General features: G+C 40.6%; 1 protein-coding gene across 1 annotated transcript in view; it reads right to left on the reverse strand.

The window, feature by feature from the left end:
- The window catches only part of LOC132400110 (solute carrier family 12 member 5-like), a 338,827-nt gene that overhangs the window by 68,776 nt on the left and 250,620 nt on the right, over positions 1–19,431 (reverse strand). Inside the window, exons 11-12 of the mRNA XM_059981187.1 lie at positions 10,530–10,628; positions 6,025–6,082 (exon numbers count right to left, since the gene is read on the reverse strand). Of these exons, the coding sequence (XP_059837170.1) occupies positions 6,025–6,082; positions 10,530–10,628 (157 nt within the window). The remainder of the gene's footprint in view (positions 1–6,024; positions 6,083–10,529; positions 10,629–19,431) is intronic.

Genomic DNA, 19,431 nt, shown 5'->3' on the forward strand with positions numbered 1-19,431 from the left:
GTATCAAGAAGATAAATATATAAACTCTTAACAATAGATAGCAGAGATGGAGATTTAGTATGTTTCTATTCACAACTGATGTTGAATTTTATATGGATTTAATTCACAATTGTCGCCCATTATATGCATGCTGGCTGGAATCAGTAAATAAAGAATTATGCCTGTAAATAAGAGATTATATCAACATTTAGCAATGGGTCAAGGGGCAGGGGAATAGAGGGATATGTGAATTGAGAGACAGTATGGAGACTATAAAACAGCACTGATAAATGGGCCAAATAGCCAGTATCATGAAATTTCTGCTTCACTGAGGACAGTGTTAAATAGATTGATACCATATTTGAATTGACGGATTCTTTCTAAATGAATGAGCTAAGATACAATGAATAAGCTCTTCCCCAATTATTTAATGTGGTTGGCAAGCACAGACTGACCTGCATTTGAACCACACACGTCCCTGCTGCAGCTGACAGAAAGTACAATGACAAAGGGGCTGCTTGTGGACTTTGCCCTTCAAAATAAGCTGGAAGATGCAGAGAAGTGAAAGTAAAATTGGGCAGGTTCCACGAGTGCGAACTGGGATGAATTCTTTCTGGCTTTAAGCAGAGTCAGTGATACTGCATAGACACAAACCCCTCAGCTCCCGGAGTCTTCTCTGATCATCAAGAGCTCATTTACTGTCTGACTTTACGGAAAGACTTCTACTGTTCTATATTCTATGTTCTGGAATGCTTGGCATATATGATATGGAACTGTTACCTAAATGTGTACAAAAATTCATCGAACTGAAGAGTCAGAAGATCGCTAAAAAGATCATATATTTTAGTCCCTGGAAACTTTGAATGATCTTAACTATTTAACAAGCCCATGTTTCCACTGTTCGATTAAATAGATAACTCTACCTGAAGCCATTTTGTACTTCCCACATTCCCATTCTTTCTCTCTCCCCTTATGGCAGCCAATTAACCCACACATTTCTGGGAACTGAGAGGAAACTGGAGTACCTAGAGGAAACAGAGAGAATGTGCAGACTCTACATGGCCAGATCCCACAGTCATGATTGAACCCATGCCACGGGAGTTTTACCAGCTGTGCCCTGGTGTCACCTTGTATAAAGTGCCACACAGAACCATAAATAGTGACAGATGCTCTCTTCTCACTGATGCCATCAAAAAGAAGTACAGAAGCCTTGGGCCCCACACCAACGGTTTCAGGAGCCATTATTACCCTACAGACATTAGGTTCTGAACCAGAATAGATAGCTCATTCTCCTCAGTCTGAACTGATTCCACAGCTTGTGGACTCACGTTCCAGAATTCTACAACTTGCTCTCAGTATTATTTATTTTGCTATTATTATTTTTTTATATTTACATTTCGTTTTTTGCACATTGGTTGTTAGTCAGTCTTTGTGTGTAGTTTTTCACTGATTCAGTTGGATTTCTCTCCTACTGTGAATGCAAGAAATTCAATTTCAAGGTTGTATATGTACTTTGATAATAAATTTACTTTGAACTTTGAAAATAGACTAAACAAACAGCACCAAAACTGGAACAGAATAATTGTTATTAATTTAAGCAGGTATTAAATATATCACACCTCTGAGATGCTGACTCATAAGCCTTCAAGCTGATTTGCTGTACAAAAATTTGGAGTGAAGGAGGGTTAGAAGTGATTTGATAGAGGTGTGAAAGATCATGAGAGGCATAGAGAGAGTGGACAGCCAGCACCTTTTCCCAAGGCAGCAATGGCTAATACCAGAGGACATCAGTTTAGGGTGAGTTGTGGAAAGGTTAGTCAGGTGGTCAGAGGGAGATTTTTTATGGAGAGAGTAGTAGGTGTGTGGGATGCACTGCTGGAGTTGGCAGTGGAGGCTGATACATTAGGAACTTGGAAGAAACTTTTAGACAGGCTAGTGAATGTAGGAGAATTGAAGGATTGGACTACTTAGGATGTATGTGGAGTGCTTGATGGCTCTGGGCCTGTAGTCACAGGGGTTTAGAAGGATGAGGGTTTTCTCATTGAAAACTATTGAATATTGAAAGACCTAGATAGAGTGAACATTGTGAAGATGTTCCAGCAGTGCAGAAGCTTAGGACTAGAGGGCACAGCCTCAGAGTATAAGGATGATCCTTTACAAAAAGATGAGGAAAAATTTCTTTAGTCAGAATGGTGGTGATTCTGTGGAACTTATTGCCACAGATAGCTGTGGAGGCCTAGTCACCTGTACATTTAAAGCAGAGGTTCATAGGTTCCTGATTAATGAGGATGTCAAAGGTTATGGGGAGAAGGGAGGAGAATCAGGTCGAGAGGGATAATAAATCAGTCATGATGAAATGGCAGAACAGACTCGATGGGCCAAATGGCTTAATTCTGCTCCTGTGTCTCATGGATGTAAGAATACGGAAGATTTAGATTGATCGTGGAGTAGGTTTAATTATGTTGGCATAATGGGCTGAAGGGCCTGTACAGTGCTCTGTGGTTCTATGTCGATGTCTTGGAATTTATGATATAGAAATGCTACCTAAATATGTATAAAGATTTCATTGAAGTAAAGGGTCAGATGATTTTTATAGAGATCACATATTTTATTCTTTGATCTTAACTCTTTACTTACAATGCCTATATTTCTACCATTACATTAACTAGATCTTTAACCATTGTTACAAAACAAAATGACAGATTTTAAAGATAAGGGGTGATGGCTCATTGAATATGGAAGTGAACAGCTTGCTTTGAATTTCTGGTCAAGGCAAACTGAGAAATTGTATTACTGAAGAAAGCAGGGCAACACCTCTACTTCCTTAGGAGTTTGCAAAGATTTGGCATGACATCTATTACTTTGACAAACTTTTATTCGGGTGTGGTGTTGATTGTATTAGGTGGTTGCATCACAGCCTGGTTTGGAAATACTGATGCCCTTGAGGGAAAATCCTACAGAAAGTAGTGGATACAGCCCAATTCATCATGGGTAAAACCTTTTCCACCACTGAGCACATTTACAGTATGTACACGGAGCTACATGCACCATCAGGGACCTCCACCACCCAGGTCATGCTCTCTTCTCACTGTTGCCATCAAGAAGAAGGAAGAGGATCCTCAAGACTCACACAACCAGGAACAGTTATTAACCCTGAATCATCAGTCCCTTGAACTAGTGGGGAAGACCACATTCAATTTCACTTTCCCCATCACTGAACTGTTCCCACAACCTATGGACTCACTTTCAAGGACTCTTCATCTCACATTCTCAATATTTATTGCTAATTTGTTTGATATAATTTTTTTCTCTTTTGTATTTGCACAGTTTGTTGTCTTTTGTACATTGGTTGTTTGTCTGCCCTGTTGGGTGCAGTCTTTTATTGATTCTGTAATGGTTCTTTGATTTATTAAGTATGCCCACAAGAAAAAAATGTCAGGATTGTATATAGTGACATATTGTTTATCTACTTTGATAATAAAATTTTCTTTGAATTTTGAACTTTGAGCAAATCTTGTAAACTCACCATGAAATTTGGTGGGTAATTATAAAAAATATGAACTGCTTCAGTAATATCCTTTAGGGGCAGGGAACAAAGTCTCCCCACATAGTTTGTCTAATAACTATCCAACCACACTGTCTGACTCCCAACGCCCTTAGAGCTTACAATAAATTCTGCTTGCATTGTGCCAATTCTGAAAACAATTTAATACAAAAGATTTCTTTTGTAGACCAGCTGAGGGATTTTACAGTACTTTACATACAGTGATATAGGGTAGGTGAATGGGCAGAGCTGTAAGTAAAAGTAGATTCAAGAAACCTTGAGGTCCTGTGCATCCTGTTGCTGTGGACAATTGCCAAATGTTTGTGCTGTTTCCCTGACCTGGAAGTCCATCTGGCTGATAAATCCAGTTTCCAAGTGAGTTAGAAGTATTCATAGCAGGCAGAAGGAAGATACAATCTGATCCCTGACTTCCTACGGAAAGGGATAAGACAAACAGGATTCTGGGGGTGTTGTCTCTGATTTCCACCATCAATTCTTGAGAGATGGGGTGTGATTGGGAAGGAAATGTAAGGGCTGGAGGAACTCTAAGCAGAAGGCTCCGATGTAACAACACATACTGAGCTTCAAAGATACTGCCATTCAACTGATGCAAGAACCTAAAAGCATAGGGATGAAGGCTATGAGTTTCCTAATAGCCCTGTGAGCCTGCTGAGCTATTCAATAAGCTTGTGTCTAATCTCAAAGATCAAAGTAACTTTATTATCAAAGGACAGTTATGCTACATTGAGATTCATTTGCTTGCACGCATTTGCAAGACACAAAAGAAATACTGTACAATAGAATTTCTGAAAATCTATACATAACCAAAGACTGACACACAACCAATATGCAAAAGAAGATAAGCTCTGCAGATAAAAATAATACAGAGAACATGAATTGTAAAGATCCATTAAAAGTGAATCTGTAGTTTGTAGAATCCGTTCAGAGGAGTGGTAATTGAAGTTATCCATGTCGATTCTGGAGCCTGATGGTATTCAGATAATTACTGTTCTTGAATCTGATGATCTAAGACTCCTGTTCCTCCTGCGTGATGGTAGTGGTGTGAAGAGGGCATGGCCTGGATGGTGGAGGACTTTAATGATGGATGCTGTTTTCTTGTGGCCGACAACAGAGATCTCAGCCTCATTTTATTAACTTGTCTGATTCCCATAATCCCATAGTCCAAAAACCTCCCCATCTCTGTCTTTTATATTTTAAATTACCACAGCTTCACAGACTGTTAGGGTAGAGGATTCCAGATTTACAACTTTTAAGAGAAGAAATTTCAGTTTCTAGAGAAGGACCATTTGTTCTTATAAATTACTCGTTAGTTTGAGATTCCTCATCAAGAGGAAACTTACTTTCCCAGGTCAGGAAAAACTTTAAAGAGCAAAGAAGATGATGCACCATCAATAACTCTTGGAGAGGGGAGGCAAACGATAGGCTTTTATTAGCTGCAAGAAACCACCACACAACATCCTGGAGACTGGGGGTGGGGGGGAAGCAGTGCCTCCAACCGCCTTTTATTCAGGGGTCAGTGGGAGGAGCCACAGGAGCAGTCAGCAGAGGGGCATGTCCAGACAGGTGTATGTAGTTCACCACAGAAGAGTTGATCAGATTGGTTTGTCGCCAGATCCACACCACTTCTGGCTAATTATCTTCCAACATGGACAAGCATAACATCTATCACCTCAGCAAAATTCCCCAGGAAACTAAATTTGGGCAAAAAAATCTGACTCGTACAGGTGATGTCCACAAGCTAAGAATGATTTTATTGGGTTCTCTATACATGCACCTCATAACCACTCCAAAGTATCCCCTTCCTCACTGAATAATACCATACGTCTAAACTTGTAGCTTTTGTGTAAATTCAGTAGTTTAATTGTTGGTCAACAGCTCTGTCAGGCTGTATAAGATCAACAGTTGAGCCTAATCTTGTCCTCTTTTGAAAACTATACTTTATAAACTGCATTCTTGAATTGGCATGGACAGAGATTCAATAAATAGCCATCAAAGTGGAATTGGAAACTATTGGCAGAGGATACAGAAAGGCCAGTGGAGTGGAATTAGTTAAGTAGCTGTTAAGATAGGCCATTGCACTTACAAAATACTGCACTTTCCAACAGAACTATCAGGTCAGTAATGAAAGTCAAGAACCCCATTCAAGTGAGTGTTGAGGACAGTTGTAAACTCAACCCCATCTGTGATTTGTCTATACACCATCAGCGTATACATCTCTGAAGTGTTATTCCATCCAGATCCTTAACCATGTGTGCCAAGGGAGTCAGAAGGAATGAACTCGGAATGGTAGAGTGAAGTGGAAAGGGACTTTCTATTTAGTCAGTGGAAGTGGCATTGGTGGCAGGGCTGGTATATTATATCCCCACCCCTATCTTCCCTTGTTACAACCTTACATTTCTGAAGCTACTTAGATTCAAGCTACTGTATACATTCTAAGCATTCATTATGCATTTTTCCAACAGTGAATGAAATATACTTACTTGTCTCGGAGTACCACGCCTTCGATACATGCACCAAAGAGAATAATACTGGTAACATCTGTGATGGATTGTGAAGGATTAAAGCAGTGAAGGATTAAAGTTGATTCTTCACTAAAATAATGGTCCCCAGTAGATTGTTATGCTGTGTTGGTTGTTAATACAAACAACACAGTTCACTATATGTTTCGATGTATATGTGACAAATAAAATGAATCTGATGAATATAGTGATCTGTGTCCTTCTAGATTCCCTTCAAAAGGGTCTCTTTACTTTCCCATTCCAAAAAGGCTTGTGGATGAAGTATTTGTGACAGAGAGACTATCTACACCATCTATTTGATTTGGCAGTTATTTTAGCAGTTGAGAATATTGTGATCACTCATCAACCCACTTCTAGACATATTGCGCCATCTATTGGGTCATCTATTGGGCACTTCTATTATTCTACTAAATATTGCAAGGAGTCTTGGCCTGAAACGTCAACTGTTCATTTCCCTATATAGATGCTGCCTGACCTGCTGAGTTCCTCCAGTATTTTCTGTGTGTTGACCCAGACTTCCAGCATCTTTAGAATGTTTTGTGTCTGCATCTATATTAGAAACTAATGACCATTGCAAAGGCTCAGGACACTGGTGTCCTTTGAAGACAGAGCCACCTTGCTGCTGAAAGTGCTCTGGTTCCACTTTGCCTTTTGTTAGGAAGGCAGGATTGAGATCGTCAGCTGCTGTACCACTGTGGTGTCCATTATCACAAAAGAGAAAGCACTCATGGTTTTCCTAGTGCCAAGGAAAAGAACATAATGTAACATGGAATAAGGGCCAGTCAAAAGGTGTAATTAAAGTGAAGTGATCAATGCAGATCTGACAGCAATGCTTTTCATCCATTGGAAAATAGGGATGGTAGACTATCACGATTCAGGCTTCCTGGTTTCACCTGAACTTTAGGATTAGTCTGTCGCTTTGTGTACACAGTTGGTCTTGCAGCATTTAACAGCTTTCTCCTCTGAAAATGTTCCTGAAAACTAATCATTAAAAAGACATAATTTTTCTGCCTTTGTGCTTTGCAAGTTTAACTTGACTGCCTGTACATCTGTAACCTTAAGTAACACAAATGGAGACCCACTCATCCATTTCAAAATCATTGACCTGTAGCTTTAGCCCACTATTTTGTCTTGGCAATAACTTGCAGTATTTCTGCAAGAGGATGGAAGGATGTACAGGAACTGCAAAACTCTTTTGGAGACTTGTTGCTTTGGTGTAGGAAATTCCTCCTCATCTCCTTTCTGAATGGATGTCCCTCTGTTCTGAAGTTGTGCCCTCTGGTGCTAGACTCCCCCACTATAGGAAACATCCTCCCCACATCCACTCTATCTAGGCCTTTAAACTTCTGATATGAGATCACCCCTTATTTTGCTAAATTCCAGCAAGTACAGGCCCTGAAACACAATTGCTCCTCGTATGATAAGCCTTTCATTACCAGAATCATTTTTGTGAACCTCCTTTGAATTCTCTCCAATGTCAGGACATACATTCTTTCTTTGATAAGAGGCCCAAAATTGCTCACAATACTCCATGTGAGGCCTCACCCGTGCTTAATAAAGCCTCAACATTATGTCTTTGCTTTTATATTCTACTCCTCTTGAACTGAATGCTAACAATGTATTTGCCTTCCTCACTACAGATTCAACCTGCAAATTAGCCTTTAGGGAATCCTGAACGAGGACTCCCATGTTTCTTGGTACATCAGAGTTTTGAATTTTCTCCCTGTTTAGTAAATAGCCTGCACTTCTTTTCCTTCTACTACGGTTCATGACCATACACTTCCCAACACTATATTCCATCTGCCACTTCTTTGCACATTGTCTTAATCTAAGTCCTTCTGCAGTTTCCCTGTTTCCTCAACACCACCTGCCCCTCCACCTAACTTTGTATCATCCGCAAAGCCATCAATTCCATCATCCAAATCATTGACATACAATGTAAAAAGAAGTGATCTCAACATTGAGCCTCGTGAAAAACCAATAGTCACCAGCAGCCAATCAGAAAATTTATTCCCAAATTTGCCTCATTGCCAATTAGCCAATGGTCTATCCATGCTTGTATCTTTCCTGTAATACCATGGGCTTTTATCTTGTTTTACAGTCTCATGTGGCACTTTGTCAATGGCCTTTTGAGAATTGAAGTACACAATGTCCACAGATTCTCCTTTGTCTATCCTGCTTACTACTTCCTCAAAGAATTCCAACAGACGTGTCAAGCAAGATTTTCTTTTCAGGAAACCATGCTGACTTTGGCCCTTTTTATCATTTGCCTCCAAGTACCCCCCCACCAAAACATTCTTAATGATTGACTCCAACATCTTCTCAACCACTGAGGTCATTCTAACTGGCCTATAATTTCATTTTTTCTGCCTCCCTCACTTCTTGAAGAATGGAGTGACATTTACAAGTGTCCATTCTTCTGGAACCATGCTAGAATCTAGTGACTCTTGAAAGATCATTACTTTTGCCTTCACAATCTCTTTCAGAACCCTCGAACGTAGTTCATCTGGTCCAGATGACTTAACTACCTTCAGACCTTTCAGTTTCCAAAGCACTTTCTCCCTAGTAATAGCAACTGCACTCACTTCTGCCCCCGATGCTCTTAAATTTCCAGCATTTTTCTAGTGCCTTTCTCAGTGAAGACTGATGCAAAATACTTATTCAGTTCATCTGCATATCCTTGTTTCTCATTACTACCTTCCCAGCATTATTATCTAATATCTAACCTTGCTTCTAATTTACTCTTTATAAATCTGAACAAACATTTGGTATCCACTGATATTATTGGCTAGCTTACCTTCTTACTTAATCTTTTCACTCCTTATGGCTTTCTTAGTTGCCTTCTATTGGTTCTTAGAATATAAGCTTTTTAATCCTCTAACTTCTCACTATTTTTGCTCTATTATATGTTTTCTCTTTTACTTTTATGTTGTCTTTGACTTCCCTTCTCTATTTCCCTTCTTATATGTAACCTTCACCTTCCAAATTTCTCCCAGGAACTCTAGCCATTGCAGTTCTGCCATCATCCCCTTCCCATCAACTTTGGCCAGTTCCTCTCTAGTGCCTCTGTAATTCCCTTTATTTCACTATAATACTGATACATCTGAATTTAGCTTCTCCATTCAGATTGCAGGGTGGATTCTATCATATTATGATCACTGTCTCCTAAGGGTTCCTTTATCTTAAGCTCCCTAATCAAATCTGGTTCATTATGTAACATGCAATCCAGAATCGCTGATCCCCTAGTAGGCTCAAACACAACCTTTTTAAAAAGTTATCTCATAGGCATTTCCCAAATTCTCTCTCTTGGGATCCAAAATCAGCATCAACTTGATTTTTCCAATCTACCGGCATATTGAAATCCCCCATAACTATAGTGATATTTTCTTTTTGACATGCACCTTTTTCCTCCTGTTGTGATTTATATCCCACATCCTGGCTGCTGTTTTGAGGCCTGTATATAACTCCCATCAGTGTCTTTTTTACCCTTGAAGATTCATAACTCTATCCACAATGGCTCAACATCTTCTGATTGTATGTCACCTCTTTCTAAGGATTTGATTTCTTTTTTGTTTTACTAACAAAGCCACACAACCCCCTCGGCCTATCTGCCTAGCCTTTCAATACAATGTGTATCCTTGGATGTTAAGCTCCCAACTATAATCTTCTTTCAGCCATGACTCAGTAATGACTACAATGTCATAACTGTCAATCCCTAACTGTGCTACAAGATTCTGTATCCTGTCTGCATTCAAATATAACATCTTCAGTCCTGTATTCATCAACCTTCTCAATTTCGTCTCCGTGTTACACTGCAACTCATTCCATGGGCTGCAGTTTTGCCCTATCATCTGCCTGACCTTCCTGAGTCTCACTATACACCGCCTCTTCTTGTATACCAACTTCCCTTTCCTCAGTGCTATCACTTGGTTTCCCATCTCCCTGCCAGATTAGCTTAAACCCTCCCTAACAGCTCTAGCAAATCTGCTGGCAAGGATATTTTCCTCCAGGGGTTCTGGTGTAACTCATCCCTTTTAGACAGGTCTTAACTTCCCCAGAAGAGATCCCAATGATCCAGAAAGCTGAAATCCTGCCCACTGCCAGGTCATGTGAATGGAAATTGTAAATATAAAGTTATAAAACTTTTAAAAAGTTATAAATAATAAAATAATAAATATTTTAAATAATTCTCCATTTCTAAGAAACTGTCAGAAGGAAGATTAAGTTTTATATTGGGTGAATGAATTAATTGGTTTCTAATATCTGATTTCAGATTTTTCTCATACATCCCACTAATTAATTTAATATTTCCTGCATTAAGCAGCCTCCAGGCACTTTAATTAGAATTCTTTCTTGTCAGCTACTGTGATTAATAACAACGTGGGAACTATTAAATCTTTCCACACTATAAGAACAAATCATTAGGAGCACCTTACTAAGTTAAACAGTAAGAGAGAAAAGGATACAGACTGCTGAGGTTGTTGCAATCGCCATGATCGTGCCAACTGGAATAGACTTTTGGGCATCTCTGAGATCTCCAGATCGATTTGAACCGGCCATGATTCCTAGCAGAAATGAGAGTATATGACATGGATTGTTAAAGGTGCCACGGATTTAAACCCCATATCTCAAATCACCTTCCTGTCGGCTGATTTCAGGAAGTTGAATAAACAATCTTTCCATGAAGAAAAATGTTGCTAAAGGAAGAAAAATCAAGTAATATAAACGGGAGGAAAACTGTGTTTTCACAAGACTCTCCAAAACTTGACTGAATACTAATTTACTACTATGGGGAATTCTTGATGCCTAGACAGTAAAAAAAAGTAAGTTTACTTTCAAAGTTTTGGTTAGAATTAAGAATAAAATGTTTTTAATTATCTCCAAGAAAGAACTATTTATATTTTAAAAGCAAATAGTCTAAAAAATAAATTTGAATCAGTTATACTGAGGTCTTGAGGTCTGAACAGGATACCTGTCACATTTTTTATCTTCTTTCAGAAAGAAATCTCAAAAACAGAAGACCAGTGATCTTACGAAGCAGCACATTCACATACTCACTACTTACCTCAAAATACAAAACAATAACAAATATCAGTGGATCTTCTTAGTTGCACAAGCAAACTGGGGAAAGTCCCTGATAATCCATCAGAACTTTTTTGAAAGTGGATTTACTAACCTTCCAACTGGGAATTTTGGGCCCCTGACTAAACCTCTGTGTTGCATGGGAAATATTTCACTGCCTGGCTGGCTGTACTGCCTTTTCAAGGAACTTTCTGTGGGCAAGACCAAATGATCATGCAGTTCCCTACAAGATGGAATGAAGTGCTCAGTAACTGTGAAAAAACCTAGTAGATTACTTGATTTAAAGAATTCACAGATCAACAACTTCACACTCACTTCATTAACAATTTAACTGCTTATTATTTCAATGTTATTTTGTTAAAGAAAATGTGATGGTGCTTTACCTCACAAATCCAACATTTTAAACTAACACCCTTTTGCACATACACTCCATGGCCACTTGGTTAGGTACAGGTGTGGAACCCTGTGTGGTCTTCTGCTGCTGTAGCCCATTCACTTCAAGCTTTGATGTGTGTTCAAGATCCTCTTATGCCCACCATTGCTGTAATGTGTGGTTACTTGAGTTACTGTCAACTCCCTGTCAGCTTGAACCATTCTCCTCTGACCTCTCTTGTTAACAAGGTGTTTTCACCCACAGAACTGCCACTGATATGAAGTTTTTCATTTTTCACCATTCAAAGGTTCAATTTAATGTCAGAGAAATGTATACAATATACATCCTGAAATGCTTTTTCTTTGCAAACATCCACAAAAACAGAGAAGTGTCCTCAAGAATGAGTAACAGTTAAATGTAAGAACCCTAAATTCCACCCCCTGAGCTCCCCCCTTCTGCGCGTAAGCTCTCTGTAAACTCTAGAGACTGTTGTGTGTGAAAATCCCAGGAGATCAGCAGTTTCTGAGATACTCAAATCACCCCGTCTGGCACCAAAAATCATTCCATGGCCCAAGTCACTTATATCTCATTTATTTCCCATTTTAACGTTTGGTCTGAACCTCTTGACCATGTCTGCATGCTTTAATGAATTGAATTGCTGCCCCATGAATGGCTGATTAGATATTTGCATTAACGAGTAGGTGTACAGGTGTACCTAATAAAATGCCACTGAGTATACTTTCTGTGAAGAAAATGATAAAAAAAAGTCCTGTTAATGTCACTTCTTTCAAGCAAAACTCTGCAAACTCTACTAAATCCAAATGAATCCATGTCTGGGCATCATCGACATTTGGGAGCAGTGGCTGACTCCGTGTGTAAATATGGAAATTTATAATAATAATTCCAATCAACTGAAGTGAATGTTCTTGTAAAACACTATCAAAGGAGGCACCTATATCTGAAGCAACAGTTTTTTTTGCCAGCAGCCAATTGTTCACTCTAAGAGTATGGGTAGAAATTAAAGATGACTGATTTGCAGTAATCAGATCAATTGCTATGTGGATCGGGCACCCAGTGAAGCAAGTCAAGGTCTCATGAATAACAAAGCTGGAGACCTAGAAATTCTGATATGTGGATGAATTACACCCAGTTACAAAAACTAATTGCTTCCCTCTGGTTGCACATCAATTCCCACTATGCAGTGTATCTGCAACTATGTTCAAAAAGATGCAGTAGGATCTTAAGTTAAGATCCTCTCCTAATCACCCATCCCCACCTGAACAATTAATAGCATGATTGTGCAAATCCACTTCTCAGATTTAGACCATAAAACCATAAAACATAGGAGCAGAGTTAGGTCATTTTATCCATTGAGTCTGCTCCGCCATTTCCTTCTCATCCCCATTCCCCTGCCTTCTCTCAGTAACTCCTCATGCCCTGACTAATCAAGAACCTACCAGCCTCTGCCTTAAATACACATAATGACCTGGCCTCTGCAGCCATCTGTAGTAATGAATTCATCAGATTGACAACTCTCTGGCTAAAGAAATTCCTCCTCATCTCATTTCTAAGGGTGCGTCCCTCTATTCCCCACTATAGGCAACATCCTCTCCACATCCACTCTATCTAGGCCTTTCAATATTTGATAGGTTTTAATGAGATCACCCCTCATTCTTCTAAATTCCAGAAAGTACAGGCCCAGAGTTATCACTTGCCCTCATACGATAAGCCTTTCATTCCCATAATCATTCTTGTGAACTGCCTTTGAACCCTCTTTAATGACAGCACATCCGTAAGGGGCCAAAAACTACTCACAATACTCTGAGTGAGACTTCACCAGTGCTTTATAAACCCTCAACATTACATCCTTGTTTTTACATTCTAGTCCTTTTGAAATAAATGCTAACATCGCATTTGCCTCCTCATCACCAACTCAAACTGCAAGTTAACCTTCAGGGAATCCTGCATGAGGATTCCCAAGTCCCTCTGCACCTTGGATTCTTGAATTTTTTCCCCATTTAGAAATAGTCTATCCTTTTATTCCTTCTACCAAAGTGCATGACCACACACTTCCTGACACCATATTCCAACTGCCACTTCTTTGCCCATTGTCCTAATCTGTCTAAGTCCTTCTGTAGTCTCCCTGCTTCTTCAATATGACCTACTTCTCCACCTGTCTTCATATAATCTGCAAACTTGGTCACAAACCATCAATTCTGTCACCCAAATCATTGACATACAACGTAAAAAGAAAAGGTTCCAGAACTGACTCCTGTGGATCACGGCCAGTCACCGGAGGCCATACAGAAACGTCTCCCTTTATTCCCACTTTTTACCTCCTGCCAATCAGCTAATGCTCTATCCATGCTAGTAACTTTCCTATAATACCATGGGATCTTAATTTGTTAAGTAGCCTCATTTGCGGCAGCTTGTCAAAGACCTTCTGAAAATCCAAGTACACAACATCCACTGATTCTCCTTTGTCTATCCTAATTCTTATCTCCTCAAAGAATTCCAACAGATTTATCAGGCAAGATTTTCCCTTAAGGAAACCATATTGACTTTGGCCTTTTATATCATGTGTCTCCAAGTAATCTGAAACCACATCCGTGACAATCGATTCTAATATCTTCCCAACTACTGAAGTTAGACTAATTGGCCTATAATTTCCTTTCATCTGACTCCCTCCCTTCCTGGAGGGTGGAGTGACATTTGCAAGTTTCCAGTCCTCTGGAACCATTTCAGAATCTAGTGATTCTTGAAAGATCATTACTGATGCCTCCCCAATCTCTTCATTCACCTCTTTTATAACCCTGGGTTGTAGTCCATCTGGTCCAGTTTCCCAAGAACCTTCTCCCTAGTAATAATAATTGAACTCACTTCTGCCCACTGACATTCTTGAACTTCTGGTATACTTGCTAATGTCTTTCACACTGAAATCTGATGCAAGGTATTTATTCATTTCATCTGCCATTTTCTTATCTCCCATTACTACTTGTCCAGCGACATTTTCCAGTGGTCCAGTACCTACTCTTGCCTCTATTTAACTCTTTATGTATCTAAAATAAACCTTTGGTATCCTTTTTAATATTATCGGCTAGGTTACTTTCATATTTCATCCTTACCCCCTTTTGGCTTTTTTAGTTGTGTTAAAAATTGGTCTAATTCATTGTCCACTTGAATCATTTATTTTTTTAAATACAAATATTTACTGGCATGGTAACGCACCCCCCTCACTCAATGAGCTTGCACCAGTTAATTGCATCCATGTAACCAATTAACCCACATGCCTTTGGAATGTGGGAGGAAATTCCTCACGGGGAGGAGGTACAAACTCCTTACAGTAATTAAACCTAAGTCACTGGCACTGTAACAGTGCTACACTGGCTGCTACACTATTGTGCCACCCCAGAATTATCCAGAAGTGTTTTCCTGTAGCCTCCATCCCAGCTATTTGATTCCATGAGTGATGCTCTTGGTAACTGAGACCTTCCATCAGGACTGGAAAGGAAGGGGGAAGAAGACAGAATGAGGAGGTGGGGGGAGGGGAAGGAGCACAAGCTGGAAGGTTATCGGTGAAGTCGGGTGGATGGGGGAGGGAGGAACAAATACAAAGTAGTAAGTGATAGGTGAAGCCAGGTCAGTAAGGGAGGGGGGAATGAAGTGGGAAGTTGGGAGGAGATAGGTGGTAAAGGTAAAGGGCTGAAGAAGATGGAAGTTGGTAGGAGAGAAGAGTGGAACATGGGAGAAAGGGAAGGAGGAGAGGCAGCATGGGGAAATGATAGTCAGGTGAGGATAAGAGAAGAGGTAAGAGGGAAGCCAGAGTGATGGAATGGAAGAAGAGGCAAGGGGGAGGGGGAAAAACTACCGGAAGTTAGAAAACTCAATGTTCATTTCATCTGGCTGGAAGCTTCCCAGACAGAATGTGTTGCTCTTCCATCATGAGTGTGGCCTCGTTGTAGAGTAGAGGAGGCCATGGACCAGCACAGCAGAATGGGAATAGGAACTGGAAGTAAAATGGTCGGCCACCAGGAATCCTTGCTTGTCATGGATGGAGTGAAGGTGTTCGACAAAGCAGCCCCCAATCTACGCTGGGTCTCACTAATGGAGAGGAGGCTGCATCGGGAGCACCTGCTACAGCAGTAAATCCCAGTAGTCTGGCAGGTGAAGTGTTGCCTCACCTGGAGGACTGTTTGAGGCCCTGAATGGAGGTGAGGGAGGAGGTGAATGGACAGATGTAGTGTTTCTTCTGCTTGCAGGTATAAGTGTCAGGAGGTAGGGACGAATGGACAAAGGAATCACGGACAGAGTGATCCCTGTGGATAATGGAGAGTTGGGGTGGGGGTAGGCGAAGATGTGTTTGGTGGTAGGATCCCATTGAAGAAGGCAGAAGTTGTGGAGTATGTGTTGGATGCAGGGGGTCATGGTAAGGACATGAAGAACTCTATCCCTGTTAAGGCAGTGGGAAGATGGGATGTGGGTGATTGTCTGGCAAATGGAAAAGACGTGGGTAAGGCCAGCATTAATGGTGGAGGAAGGGAAGCCACACTCTTTGAAGAAGGAGACCATCTCTGATGTTTTGGAAAGGAAAGCCTCATCCTAGGAACAGCCACAGCAGAGACAAAGGAACTGAGAAAAGAGAATGACATCTTTACTGGTGACAGGGTGGGAAGAAGTATAGTCAAGATAACTGTGAGAGCTGGTAGGTTTATAAAAGATATTAGTAGACAGTTTGTCCATAGAGATGCATTCAGAGTGATAAAGGAGTGGGGGTGGGGGGTGGGGGGAAGAGATGGACCATGAATTTAGGTTAGAGGGAAAGTTGGACGCAGAGAGAGTTCACTGGAGATTTCAGTTCAGGTCTATTTTTGGGATGCTAAGTACTTCAGGTTTATCTGAACCACAAAGGGACACTGAATATCTGTTCTCTGAACTCCTGCAGGATACCAAGTTACACTTAAACCAGTTGAAAACAAATTTCTGAGAGATAGAATCTTGTTTAGTGAGATACCGGTTCTAAGATTGTCATAGCCAGGGGTGCTAGTGTGAATAAGCTCCCACTACCTATAAAATGCTCCAAATGGCGTGCGACTCTAACAGCCTCTGACAACCAAGCCCAACACTTGGCTTTCACGCGTGGCTTAGCTACTAGGCCAGGAGGAACTGTTTCTAGTGACAAGAGTAGGGGCAAAAGCGGACCACTGATGCCTCAAAATCAGTTGCTTTGGGCAGGTGGGGCACGTCAGCTTTGGACGGCAGCCTGCCTAGGAGAAGGAAAACTCTGATTTTAAACCTCCGCTACCTTGCGGCCATACCCACCCACGGGAAAGGCTTCGGGAGTAAACCCCAAAGAAGAAATCGGAATCCAGGGTCCCTAATGCAATCTGATATTGTTTACAACTTCACTCTGGCAACCCCTGCGACGACACTGGTCCAAGGTGTATCGATGCTTAGACCACGTCAGTGACGTGGAGAGAGGGAACACGCTGCATGGGCAACAGCTGGTTCTTTCAATCTTCCTGCCAGGCGTGCACACTGGTGAGGACACAGTCCACCAGAGGTGCAAATCCATGATCCCCTGGGATTCAACGGCTGCCTACTAGTGGGATACCAGAGAAGCACCGGTTTAGATAGTGTTACCAAAGATATTTACAATGGTCAAAGAATCACTTATTTTTGGATGCTTTTGATGTGGAATGGGAAAATCTTTCCTTATTAAGCTACTTTTGTCTCAAGCTGGAAGGCAAACATGATAGCTCTAGCTAAGCAATTAACAGCCATTGCTTCAACATTTCTGAAAAGGTGGCAAGTGGGGTTGGTAAGGTGGAATATACTGCATATTTGGCTTTTAAACATCCTTGAGATTTGACAACTTTTGAGATTCCAATGTGTAACTCTGGTCAGGGAAACGACAAAAAAAAATCCCAAAAGATGATTATAAATGTATTTTCTGGGATCTACGTACAAAGAAACTACTGATGAAATATATTGAACATTATAGAGCGAGTTGCAGGATTTTGTCAAATGCTATCAGTAATTCCATGAGGTACTAACGCAGAAGTATTGAGAGCCTACATTACAGCATGTTAATTTGGAAAATGTTAAACTATTACTCTTAGAAAGCTAATCATGAGTGCAGCTGTCAGGTGATCCATCTTTGAGAGAATTTGCTTTGAATTTACTCAAATTAGGAAATGGTGCAATTAAACATGGACACAATAGGAAAGATTTTAATGAAATACCTGGGCAAAATTGTTATATCACTTCATGATCTGATACAAAGTGTTCCCAAATGTCACGCGACACTACTTGAATTACCAATGTTGCATGAAAAATTAATTTTAGCAATAAAAATTTAAGCAGCGCAGGCTGTGAATAAAAATCTTTTCTCGCACTTTCCCAGCCAACCTTTACAATATAAATCTATTGATAGTGTGGCAGGTATTGATGAAGCTATAGGTGTTCCTGCTGAACTTTTGAACCTTCTGTTATCACTTGGTGTGCCATCACATAATCTTGAACAAGAAGGACCTCAAGTTGTGCTGCTCCGGAATTTGGATCCACCAACAGTTTGCAATGGCATAAGTTTGTCAGTTCAAAAAATACTACTACATATAACTGAGACTACAGTAGTGACAGGTATCCCCTTGGATACCAAGGATCCCATCTGATCTACCATTTCAATGCATTAGCTTCAATTCTTTTTCAGCTTAATTTTGTTATGACATTAACAAGGTATAAGGAAAATCACTAGACATTGATGGCCATAATTTTGAAACTCAGAGGTGTTCCTAAGGTGACTGCATGTTGGTTTCTCCAACCTTGGATATAATGATAATCTAACCTTCTGATAAGATGGTGGCGTGTTCGATCACAGCGATTTCTATGGGGTCGACCAAAGGTGTTATTGTCCTTTCTAAATTTTTACATCGCAAAACCCTGCAGGATATGAAGAACTGAAGGTAGAGCAAGTCTACCCCATTAGCAAGTTGCTGGTTGGCAGAGAAAGCGATGGTGCGGATCACGCTGCTGCCTGTGTCAGAGAGCTGTTGGAAGAGTCAGTGTATAAAGGAGGTGTGCAGTGATCCTCTCAGTCACTTTCCTTGTGATCCCAAGACCCTGTTGGACATTGTTAATGTAGAAGCCTGCAAGTCCCATTCACTGATTTATTGGTGGACGGCAGGGGAGGAAGGCGGGGTAACTGTGTGGCCTTGGTTGTAGTAAGGACTAGGCCTCAAGCTGTAGTGTCATTTGTTTACAGCCACCCAGGAGAGGGACACCCAGGGTCGGTGCACTCCACTGCAGGTGACATGATGCAGCCCCCCAGAGTTCACTTGAAAGAAGATAAACCATATTGTGGTCGACTGCAGATTTCTGCAGTGTTCATGGACTCAGAGTTTTGGCCTATATTTTTGAGGTATGACTGTGTTTTACTGATATCTTACATGTGCTTGCTATCTTTTATTGTGACTGTCGGTACTGTCTTTTGCACCTTGGGCCCTGAATAATGCTGTTTTGCTCAGCTGTATTCATGGGTATTCATTTCAAGATTTCAAGCATATTCATTATCAAAGAATGTATAAATTATAAGGCCTTCAGATTTGCTTCCTTACAAGCAAGAAACCCAAAAGAACCCAATTAAAAAAAACAATACTCAATGCACAGAGAAAGGCAAACTATAGAAGTGAGCAATAACATTCTGAGCCAAAATCAGGCCTTAGATCCAATTCCCCAGAGCAGCCCTGAGTAGGCCCAGGCATCAGAATCAGTCCATCATATTAGCGAGCAAGGAATGCAGCAGGTGGGGCAGCCTTCAGAGCCTCTGCACCATGGAGAGTGAGGGAAATTGGCTCTCGCCTCCAATCCTGATGCCCCGTCTTTTCAGTATATCATTCAAATTGTCCATACAGCAT

Source organism: Hypanus sabinus, chromosome 9 (assembly GCF_030144855.1).
Source record: "Hypanus sabinus isolate sHypSab1 chromosome 9, sHypSab1.hap1, whole genome shotgun sequence".
NCBI classification, from domain to species: Eukaryota; Metazoa; Chordata; class Chondrichthyes; order Myliobatiformes; family Dasyatidae; genus Hypanus; species Hypanus sabinus.